Source organism: Megachile rotundata, chromosome 4 (assembly GCF_050947335.1).
Source record: "Megachile rotundata isolate GNS110a chromosome 4, iyMegRotu1, whole genome shotgun sequence".
Lineage (NCBI taxonomy): Eukaryota > Metazoa > Arthropoda > Insecta > Hymenoptera > Megachilidae > Megachile > Megachile rotundata.
Genome location: NC_134986.1, coordinates 20,585,034 through 20,597,429, shown reverse-complemented (window position 1 = coordinate 20,597,429; position 12,396 = coordinate 20,585,034). Strand labels below are relative to the sequence as shown.

General features: G+C 43.6%; 1 protein-coding gene across 1 annotated transcript in view; it reads left to right on the top strand.

Moving 5' to 3' along the window:
- mthl1 (adhesion G-protein coupled receptor methuselah-like 1) overlaps window positions 1–12,396 on the top strand; it is a 133,432-nt gene that overhangs the window by 98,726 nt on the left and 22,310 nt on the right. The window contains exon 5 of the mRNA XM_003706466.3: window positions 7,492–7,676. Coding sequence (XP_003706514.2) covers window positions 7,492–7,676 — 185 coding nt within the window. The remainder of the gene's footprint in view (window positions 1–7,491; window positions 7,677–12,396) is intronic.

Genomic DNA, 12,396 nt, shown 5'->3' with positions numbered 1-12,396 from the left:
ACATTTGCGTAAATCGAGTTAGAGAAAATGAAACTGAAGTACATGCAAAGTTTGTGCCGTACGAATTTCGTAGTCGTGATACGTTCTGGCTAATGAAAGTTCTCGCAGTGGACGAGTTCCGGCACGCCTACTTCTTGTCGCTGGTTCGCGGTGTTACCCGCGAGAAGATCGGAATAAAGGACGAAGGTTTCTCGCAGAAAAGGAGCTGCCTGTTCGTGCGGCACGCGAGACTCGATAACGACACGTGAACTTCCAAGCATCGTACAGTCTTTCCAGAACTTGACACTATCGCGAGAACGAAAAGATTCTGACACTTTCAATTTCCACCGCGTCAGAACGCTAGAGCTAACCTGCTGGTTGACCGGACCCTGCACAATGCGCTTCGTAACCGGTCACGGAGAAAACTGGTTCAAACTTATCGTGTCAGAAAGCGATTTAATTGATTGATTAAATTAGTTATTGCATGGAGCTGCTTTTGCTCGTTTATACGAGTTACGCGTGCTTTCATTAGCTTCCTAGAAAGAGGTAGGAAAATACAGGTTTTAAATCAAATATGAGCTATTGGATAAGTAACTATGAGTTATGTATCTAAGTATAGTATTCTCGAACTCTGTCCCCCGATAGCCGCTTTAGTGACAAGAAATGTCCCAGTGCGGTACTAAAAAATACATGAAGGGAAAAGCGTCTTGAAGCGGTATCGTAGCATAAATATTAGCATAAAAACGGGAGTCTAAGAAAAGAAACTGCGTTTCCTACTGTCTACTCGGAAGCTCCTCAAGAATGCCGTGCGAGAGGACCACGTGTGTCGCATGAATTATTTCCGCAGGCCTTTTCTTCCGCAGACGAACAACCCTTCCACTCCCTAATTGCCGTAATCGCTTCGGCGACGTAACGCCGGAATATTGAAAATTCTACGCGAGCCAGGCGTCATTGCCCTCGCCGTGCGGAAACTCTTGAATTACTCCGCCAGGGTATGTTAAACCGGTTCCGAAAGGGGTGAAAACGGCAGTCAAAGGGTTGAGAAAGGGACAGCCTACAAAGGGAGGGGATGAGTCGTATTTCCAAGGCGACAATGCCGAACTCCCCCCACTTCCCAGTCATTATCTTCCCGCCTTGCCAGTCGTAATCGACGTCTAATTCCGGAAGTACAATATTGATTATACGGAAACGGATCGACGTCCGATGCTCGCTGCTTCTCCGCCGAGGAGCAAACCACTTGACACCCCTGTAATTCCACGGCAGACCACCGGATAATACGGAATTTATATTCCCGTCGTGGTTTCCTTGCGAGAACGTACAAGATCACCCTGTAATTGTCGCGATCGTCGGTTATTGCGGCTAATTAACGCTCGTTCGTTAACTGCTCTTTTCTCGGACCGCCGTCTGCCTCTTCTTTCGATTCCACGTCGTACTTCTCCCGGTCTACTTCTTCCTCGAGAAGCTTGTCTCTTGCGAATTGAAGAACCAAGAACATCTCAGACAGTTATTTTTGGCCAAATCTTCAGCGAGACAAGAGCAGTTGTATTTCCCGGTAACTCGTATATATAACGCGCAGATTCGGCAAAGTCTCCTTAACTGACTGGCAAAGTGTCTTCAACGAAAGACATCCACACTGCTACAAATAATTGATATCGATTCTTCTAATTCTCTGCTAACTTTATCTGCAAAGTTTCACAAAAAAAATAAACTGTCAAAAAAAGCCACAATTAATTTAGGCTTTCTGTAAGTTCTCCCAACATTTTCTCAAAATTGAAGACAGCCAAAGTACGTCGTTTTAAACTCTCGTGTGAGTATGTTGAAGGCTGCAGCAAATAATGACTCGACGAAGGCGCCAGTAACAATGAAAGGTTTAATGCGGCAATGAGAATGGTCTTGAAGCGCACAGTTAAGAAGCCAGAGCCAATGCATTCATCCTTCGTTAATTGCCAACAATGAGGCTATTATTTGCTCGTAATCGTTGACGATTTTTTAAGTCTGCGAGTCGGCGGTAAACCGAGAGACGCGGATAAATGGACAGTTGTACAGGATCGATGGGTGAACCACAGGAGAATCGATCGAGAGCCGTTGGCTGGCGAGCGGGATAAATGGGCAAATAGAACAGTAGAAATTCACCGGTGGATAGATAAATTGACAGGGAAGAAAGAGGAAAGGGTCGGCCGTAGTTCGGAAGTGAGAAATTCTCGCGGGTCGACGAGAACTTCTCTCGCACTTAACCGCGTCTCCTAAAACTTTTCAATAAAGCGTAACTCGCTTTCCATACGTTCCTAGGGTGCAAAGTTTTCGGGCACTATCGTTCCTACGCAACATTTGCCGGATTCTCCGCGTGACACACCCCTACCGAGGATTATCATTCTTGATATTCTTTCCGGAAACTTTCCCGGTCTTCATTGTGCGCGTTCAAAGAATAAAATTAGCTACAGATACTCCTTCTCTTAATTTTCTATCATACACAACGTCAAATCTGGTTAACACGATTTGCAAAAAATTTGATGTGCTCTGAAGTAATTTATTTTAAATTTGTAAAACTTATTGAGATTTTATTCTTGAAATCTGTGTTTAATTTCATCGAAATGAAGAATTAATGTATCTATTAATTTGTATTGTATCGTTTGTTTAGTTATTTCTTTATTTTAAATGGGCCGGTAGGTTTAGTGTTAAGAGACAAAGTTACCAATGAAATATTCCAAAAATAATTTATCTACGTATCTCGAGAGAAGTCCTATCTGTTTCGTACCGAGCCTAATTTTTAGCGTTTTACCAAAGGATGCAATTTTTCCGCGGTCACGAAAGCCACAACGAGATAAATAATCTGGCTCCGTAATGACCTTTCTCCTTCCTGTTCCGTATTCTCCTCGAGCGGGTAGCGCGATACCGTGGCGTCGCGTCGCCTCGCGTCGGCTCGAGTGTGCCCCTAACCGGCACCGCCGCTAATTGCTGTCCGTATAATTACCATATCGGCCAGATAAATATAGGGCTCTTACCTTCTGCCCACCCGACAGCCAGCGACGTTTACGTCCATTACGTTTAAAGTCCTTCTCTTGTCGGGCGTGCGGTTCTAAGATACAAGAACACGACAGACTGAAAAGGGGCGTGTAACAATTTGCGAATCTTCTTTTTTTCTTTACGCAGTGGGAACTTGACTGCTCATTATTCATTACGCACCGCGGAGAAACAGGATTTATGGATGACGATGTACTTAGTACACGCAATTCTGTTTATTCATCGGTTTTCTTGTGTACTGTAGTCAGTATAAGTGATTTACATTTAAAATGCTTCGTATTGGATTATGTTAGATGTATACAATGTAACAAATTTTTAGATAGTTCGGAAATATTTTAGTTGACTTTTCCGTTTCTATACTTTTTACATTTAGTCAGTGTCATTTGTGTTAGGTTTATTTTTATAGGTTCGTTTCATTAAAAACATTGAACTTGCTTTACATTTTTGTAAAAATGTTAAGAATCACGTTGAGTATGCACAGCTGTGTGTTTCTGATTACGGCCGAGATCGTAAAAAATGATGAATTTGAAAGATAAGTGTCGATCCATAAAAGCGCAGGAACGATAGGTTTAATATCTGCGATGGGACTCGAGGCGATCATCGGATCAATCATGTTCTGAGATATCGAATCTACCGGTACCAATAGCGAGCAGCGTTTAAACAGTGACATCCGAGACACGGTGACGGCCAAATAAAACGTTGCCGGGTACAAAGACCTTAATGGCTATCCGACCTTTTGCGAATCTTCCCCTTTTTCTTTCCGTTCGCAAATACGAACGATAAATACGCGCGGTGACAGGATACAATTAAAAGAAGCTATTCCAACGAGTCCTTTGTCAGGATTAAGCCGAGTCCCTTCTCTGTTCGTCTCGCGTGTGCGCTCGTAGCGATAATAGTGTAGTATATTCCATCGTCGTTCGTCAAGCTCGAATGGAAACCCTTCCCGTGGAATCCATTATTATAAAAATAACCTTTATCTCTTTCCGTGCTCCGACAATGGGTTATATACTTTCGCAACAGAGAGTCTCGCGAGTAATCCTCTTTGTCACGGAAGTAGACGTCGTCGTTCGCAAATTGTTCTGTATCGGAAGCGGTGTGTGCGCGGACGCATACAAGCGCTCTTCCATAAACAGGCTGGAAACATAAAAATATTTGCTAGACGAGTTCACAGGCGGAACGGAAGAAGGAACGAAAAAGAGAGGCTCGTTGCCTACAGCACGTAACAGCTCCCTAATTTTCTCGACGGCAATATTTAATGCGTTTTCCCTCGATCCCTGGCACCGGCTCCACGGCCCTCCGTTTCCAACGGGACAGCGAGAGGGTGGCAAAATTATCGTGGCGCCATTCCGGCATCGAAACGGGACGCGAGTACCGTGCACCCTCTTCCTCTTGCGGGTAAACTTTCTCGTCCTGCCGGACGAGCAGTAACTAATCGCGCGCAACGACCACGGTGACGGCTAATTAGCGTTGCCGGAAATGAACCGTGCCGTCAGAAATTAACACTCGGATAGCGACATCTGGGGCCGCCCAACACTCTACCTTTACACGCAAAATTTCTTATTCGATACATTCGCTTCGTTATTAGGTTTGAAAATTTACCCCTTTGAATCTTCCTAACAGCGTTGTTAAGAGAGTAATCGAGTAATTATCGTGAGATCGTGATTCTGCCTGGATGGACAAGTTGATAATGTCCCATCGGTTTAATCTTGTATAATGCTAATTTGTTCACCGGTTACGTGTGAGGCGTTGGAAGTTGCATTAGGGTCTATTAATCCTTGTCAAGGGCGGAGTTACATTTGTATACTTGCACCGGTGCAAGCTCGTCTGGTTAGACAACATTCTCAGAAGGTGTGTTATTTCTTGCCGGTGTTGTGGGAATTTCGGACAATGTGTGTATTCTCGAAACTGTAAATATTTATTGACAAACATTTACCTGAAGACATTTCGATAAATACACGTAAATGTTGTAAAGGATGTAGAGACGATCTAATATACCGGTATAACGGTGTTCAGGTTCAATCAGACACAAAATTGAGAGATTGGCGCAACATGGATAACCGGATATGAAACAAACGAGCTCTCGTCCGTGCAGTCCAACTGACGCCAACAATACTGTACAGTCATCCTCCCGTTTTATTCGAATTTTCACTTTTTGACAATAGAACCGTGTCGTTACCGTTCGACATTTGCCATATCCGCAGTAACGTCAGCTTCAGATAGGGTGCGATTTACGAGTAACGACCCTCCGCGCTAAAACCTGTCGGACCAACCCCTGCCATCGCGTTGTTGTTATAGCGACGTTAAGCTACCCAGACAATGACGGAGCTTTGCCGTTCCGGTAATCATTGGTCGTGATATCGGGGTCGAAATTTAATGAATTCGAAGTCTCGTTAATAACTTGCCGCGATAAATTCGACGACAGAACGATCTCGCGAGTGACCCTATTATTCACGGTTCCTCTAATAATAATAATCGCGTCTCCCTTCGTGCGCCACTATTGCTCGTTTCAATGCATCTCCCTTCCGTATCGATGTAATTAACACTTTACCGACCGGAATCCTGTTAATAAACTTTTTGATGCCACTGGTTATTCGCTCGAAGCCAATTAATGAGCTTTTGATCGCTGCTGAGTCATTTATTATGCAAACGAAATTGTAAGATTTATACTCGCAGATATAATTGGAAAAATAATTGAAACATGTTGGGGTCAAAGTGCAATGTCTAGTATCTCGTCATCATTTTATTATAATCTTGATCTCGTGTACACACGTTCATAGAAATAAACCATCGTGTCACCTAAGAAGATAGCTTTTGATTAGGCGTCTATCTAACCAGAGAAGATAGCATCTGATCTATGATAATGAATAACCGTTCTAAATATTTGAACTCTATCACAGTTACAACATTTATCTTGTTAAGTTATAAAGCAGCGGTGCTTATCCACTTGATCTGCAAGCGATGCGCAAGGTATTAAACTCCTCCCCGCCTCGTTTTATCGAGGCCAGGGAGTTCGCAGCTCCTTTGAAAAGTGAGCAGGAAAATTACGTGTCATCGTTGTTAGCCGTATAATGGCGCAAGCGAGAAACAATTAACCTGTACCTTTTGGAGGAACGGTTGAACCGGTTGACACACGCGATTCGAAGCGTTAAAGATTCAGAATGGTAACAGGCAGGTGAACCGTTCCGGTCGGCAATGTAGCTCCTCTTTTATGTCGCGTGTCGGTGCTCGTCACGGTTAATTAGATCGTTACTCGTGGCAAATTCGTTGACCATATCTGTAACGTGGACGGGAGAACTGGCAGACATACGAATGACCGTCATTCGCTGGCTCTCTACCGGTCGACATCTTTTTCATTACGTCTCATCGTACCGTCGACTTTCATTTTTCCCCTGGACCACTGCCAACCTGCGATCTTCCTTATTGCGTTTCATTTCGCTGAATTTCGGAGCTGCAGGATTCCGTAGACGTATCGCTCGTACGATAGAATAGTTATTGCACGGCCAGTAAAAATAGAACGAGATCGCTTGCGATCAAAGTTGAGCTTGTATAATGAGACGCTAAGGGATGCTAATGACCGAAAAACTTTCACAGCAAATCCGAGCGTTTCGCTTTGAAGGCCTTTTGAAAAACAGTCTGTCAGTTTCGATAGCCTCTTTAGTTATGCACTGATTGCAATCGAAGCAATCGATAGTCGGTAGCTTTTTATTCTCTCGTTCCATCGATTTCTATCTGCTGGCTCTAATGTTTTTCACAGAAATTAGGAAACTGACAAACTAGCAACATGTCATCGAGAAAGTATGTTTGGTGACAGTCTGTGCTTACGTTTAAACGCTACAAATTCTTATGGCCATAGAGTGCGTTTAGATTAGACAAGTACCTGGAAACGGGAAAGAGGCCTGGCTGCTTGCCTAATCTAAACACACATATGCTCTAAGTTTCACTTTTCCAACCGGCTTTCTCTCTTCCACCTTTTTAACCATTTTTCAAGCTTACTTAGCGTAACCTTAAACAGTATCATCTTACATATTTAGTGATTACTTTCGACTACTTTCACCTCTCTAAATCTTATCTCTATTTCTAAAAGACATAAAACAGAGACCATGACATTTAATTTGAAGTATCAATTTGAAGTATTACTTGCAATAGCAAGTAACGATTCATGGAAATTTATTAAAATACTTGTTCCTCCGAATCAAAGCGTTTATGAAGCATCGTAAATAGCTAAAAGCGTTCGAGGATACCGGAAAGAACCATTAAGAGTCTCGATTACGCAGACCAGTCAGGTCATCGGTCTTCCAAAGGAGCGTTTTCATAGATCCTTTTATTTCCGCCGCTACTAATGGTACTCTCCATATGAAAGAAGAAACTCGAGCGCCGCGATTGTTGGAGTGTTTTATTGTTCGCGTTCTAGGCAGCGTTTAAGTGCGCACAGAACGACCTCGGTGTTTCGTGGCTTCCGCGTCTGACCATTCTTTTTCCTTCATCTTGCAGGGATCTGAGACCAGCCAGCATCGAAAAGAGCCAAGAGACCCTCAGACTTCGCGTGTACGCCTGTTACGCTTGGGGTGGCCCTCTTTTGGTCGCCGGTTTGGCCGCCCTCCTGGATCATCTTCCGCCTCAGCCTCAGTACACGTTCCTCAGACCTCGTTTCGGCGAAAAACAGTGCTGGTTCTACGGTGAGTTCTCTTTCCAACCTTGTTTCTCCATTCATATGAAATTTTTGCTCGAACGGCTGCGCGAATGCCTTCTCTCTTTGAATCTCCTCGGGGGAAGTTTGCTCCGACTGAAGAGAACTCTGAGAACTTGACTTTAATCAATGCTCCGGGATGAAAGGACTCGCGATGTATACTGTGTTTCCAAATTATTGGGACAAATTTTCATCTCATCTCGAATTTATTTTAGGAATTTAAACATTTGGAATTTGTATATTTGAATATTTAGATATTTGAGAATTCTGTCAGAAATGAAACTTGGAATATCATTTCCTAAAGCGAATTTACAATGAAATACGCGAGACGATCGAGATAACGATTTGCAGCAGAAACGGAAGGAGATTCGCTAGAGCAATAATTAATTCCGTGCTATGTCCAGTGCAAATTAATTTGATCGCGTCACACACGACTTATCAGTGAATTAATTTAGCCAGTGTCGGAACAACGAGGGTTGTCTCGTGTACCGTTGTTCGGACCGGACTTGCTGACATTAGTAACGGATCAGTTCCACAGACGGTAATGGAGCCTATTATCGAAAGTAATACACGCCAGGAAGAGGAGGACGGTTAACACGTCATTCCCTGTGATCCGATTATTCCGCTAATTAATAGGACTGACCAGTCGTGTTCCGGCCGCTGATTAAATCGGTTTCGTTAATCGCTGGATCGATAGGGGATGACCGAGTATTAATTGCTAATCGCGGTCTGTTCGCGGCGTGTTTGTCTCTGTTTCGCCGAAAAAGTGGATTTCACTAGATGCCCTACACAGGAATTTGAGATTAATGGCTTTAAAATCCGAATAAATTTACGAGGTAGATTCCTGTTTCAAATTATGTTGATTTTAAATTTAAAAATCATTCAGTCGATTTGATTAAAAATCTTTGGCAAAAAAAATATTTAATTTGCTAGTCGTATAATTGTTGATATAGAGATTTTTTATTTCGAATTTTATGTAAACATCGATTATCCGACCACAAAATGGCGGAACCACAAGAGTAATTAGGATGTCCGACGTTTAAAGCCTTCCTCTTTCCGAGATGCTTTAGAACTATTACTTAAGCAATCACGGACGAGGTTCCAAAAAAATGTGCAAAAAACGACGTCGACGGTAACGAGGGAAATTTAGATTTTTCAACACAAACGAGGGAAAAAAGGAAGTAGAACGGGAGGAGGCATGCGGTAGCTAATAGCGAACATTTTGTTAAGAGGATTACAGGTCTCCCAAAATGTCTCCTTGCACGGTGCACCCACATTTTCCGCTACCTTCACCCTCCTGTTGTCTCTCAGAGTTACGTATGCACAAGCATAATCAGTTCAGATAAGAAACAATGGCACACGTTATCAGGAACCGACATAGTGGCAGGCCCGGGAATATTTCGCTAAGAGGATTACACAGCTCCCGAAAGATTGTATTTAAGTGTGACACGGGGCGGTCGAATAAGAAGATCGATACCCCTAAGTACGCTTTAATGCCCATAGATCCCTAATAATAACCGATGCAACCCCGGCTCACGGTTTCTACGTACGTCCAATGGGGATAATAAGGACCCGGCCGTCTTTATTCGCGGTTCAACCTAACCATCGTTGCAGGCTATTTAACCAGCATCCCTCTGTAATCCATATCTACTGTATGGCCGTCTGTAATCCGTCTAGTATATACACTCTCTCTTTGCTACCACTGTTCGACACTGGTAGAATAATATTTTAACGTTAGTCGTTAACCATTTCGTTGCGTTACTCTTCGTGATCCAGTGAATCAAATCGTGTACACTTAAAATAAACCGAATATTTCATTGCTGTTTGCTTATTTATTATCATAGTTCTAAAACCTCGACAAAAGGGAAATTAGTTATTTCAAATATCGTTTGTTCAAAGTTACTACTTTGTGACTCTCCATAGACTGTAAAACACTCGCGCGGTGTAAATATTCGTTCCAAACAGTTGCGACTGCGTTGGGCATTAATTTGCCGATATTTATCGAGGCAAGCAGGAATAGCACACCCCTGGCGATTAATATTTAGCTTTTATATCCTTTGACAAATATAAACGCGCATAGGGGAAATCGGTTTTGTGTATTTTCGTTTCGCTGAGCAGGGGTCCGGTGTACGCTGCATCTCGATCGCTTCCTCTTTCGTTTTTGGTACTTCCGTGCAGGTTTGTCGATCGATAAGCTCGTCGATTTCATTGGCTGGAGTTTCTGGTACGGCGCAAATTAAGCTTACGAGGTCACCAAGACCTTGTCTAGCTCGTAAGACAGCGATGCTCGTAAACGGCTGGGATTCTTGGAGCCTCGCCATCGCGGACCAGATTTCGAGCTACTCTAATCTCTTACAGTTTGCTCTTCGATCGATTTTCATTAGCGTTTGCAGAATTTTCAGACGGTGAAATTGAAATGTTTGCTCGCGTGCCAGGTTCTAATAACTCTACCATGATTTAGAATCGAAATTCGATTTCGCGATAAACGTTCCAGAGACGCGAATCGTGTTTGACCAATCGCCGATGTTTAATTATAATTTATTTACGAGCCTTCGCGAGCGGCGAATGTTCCTGCTTTGGATCGATACTAAATCCCGAGTCCACCCACTTTTTGCAATTAACGCTCAGATTTCCAACGATTCGGCGCGCAAGGATTAAAATGGAGATCGAAAGCAGGTTCGCCGTCACGTCAGAGTCGATAGTATCGTATCTTCGTGTCACGTAATCGCATTGGAGCGAACGTGTAACGAGAGCACAAAAGTGAAGCGCAGAGCACTCAAACGTGTCAATCCGTTGGCGTGGCCACGCTTTTCTCCCTTTTCGCGCAAATAAAGCTAAGCCGGACAAAGGAAAGCGTGTAGCCGGGAAGCATGCAGGAAATAGAGTCGTAGCCGTGGCGCTAAATCAGGATAATGGTGCCCCATGGGATGCTGCTTCGTACTATCGCGAGTTGTTACGTCCTGACACAATGCTTTTGCACAGGAACGGATGAAGGGTTCAGAGGGACAGTCTGTTCTGGAACGGACGTTATCCCTAGCCTCCTTCGACTGTATTTTAACCTTTGCCTTTCATCCTTCTGTCTTCGTTTCTGCCTCTTACGTTCTTCTTATAGAAAGCCATTTTTCTTCGGGCCCTTTCAGTTTTATTATGCCTGTCGCCTCCCTCTATTTTTTACTAACGTAATGGCCGTATATCGACGTTGACGACACTTTGTCAATTACGAGAAAAAATCAGATGCATACAACATGAAAGTTCGATGGAAAAGTATCGGAATATAACGTTTGTGATACATCAATTTCAATTAATTAAACATTCCATCGATGTTCTTAATAAAAATTATTGGCTTTTTGTCCAGAATAATCGATTTCCATTTCCATGTTATTCGTGAGCAAATATTCAATTTTCAGTCGGTGTTCTGTTGAGAGTAAAAGACCTTTCAATTTGTAGCAGAGAAACACAATATCGTGTACAATATTTAGTTGTCGACTGAACGATTCATCCCCTTAACCTTCCCCCAACTCGCAAGAAACCCAACACTCAACCTGTTACAAGACTCAATTTACACTTCCCTCCAAGATTTGCTGTTACAGGCATAAACGACAATAAATATGCTAAAAGTTTGAACCGCGGAAAACTGGCGTATTCATCCCTCGCTTTATTTCGCGTCACCCTTCCGTCACCTTTCTTCTCGCTTTCCCATCTTGTTCTTCTCATCGAGCCTCATTTTCATATTCTTTCTGTTGGCTGGGTCTTCGTTTTCTCTCCGTTCGCTTCCCTCGGGTTTCGCAACCCCCACTAAGCCACTCGGGAACACCCCATAACAACGTGGGCCGAGACGATGGGGTCGAGAGATAAACCTGGCGCCAGCCAGTCCAATCCCTCCACCCTGAAACTTGCCAGTTCCCCTTTCAGCCCCTCTTTCGTACCCCTTCTGACGAGGTAGGACCGACAGGTAATACCAGCAGGCGTAAGTGAATAGTTGGGGTGCACGCGTGGAACGCTCGTGTATATCCGTTGAATGCATAAACAGGTTGGAAACAACTTCCTTGGCGCGGCACGTGTCTCCGTCAGCCCTGCGTTTAATTCGTAATTACTCAACGGGGGCGGTGGTGAAAAGCGTTTTCACCCCTTTGTGCGATCGTGATACAAGTTTCTAAACAAAAGGAAAAACAGAAGCTCCGGTAAACGGGGCCGATACCGAGAACCGAATGAATGGAAGCAAAAGATTCAAAGCGGGAAGGGCGTTCCCACGAGAGGGTGCGCGAAAAGGACACGTAAAGGTGCATTCACGATCAAAGTATATTTCAAAATATTTTATGATACTAAGCTTCGCGGAAATTTATACGCGAAGTGTAATTTGCTGCGTTGCAATTCGACGTGTTGCAGTTCGATACACTGTAGATGACGCGTTGCAATTCGACACGGTGTACTTCGACGTATTACAATTCAACAGGGTACAATTCGATGCGTTGCAAGTTGGTATGCAATTCGGTGCGTTGCAACTGAAGCACTACAATTCCACGCGTTACGCTTCAGCGCGTTGCAATTCGATACGCTGCAATTCGACGCTCTTCAATTCGTCACGCTGCAATTCGTTGCAATTGAAAGGGTTGCAACTGAACGCACTGCGGCTCAACACATAGTAATTCCGTGCAATTCGACTTGTCACGATTTAATTCACCACGATGGAACTTAACAGGACTCGACGC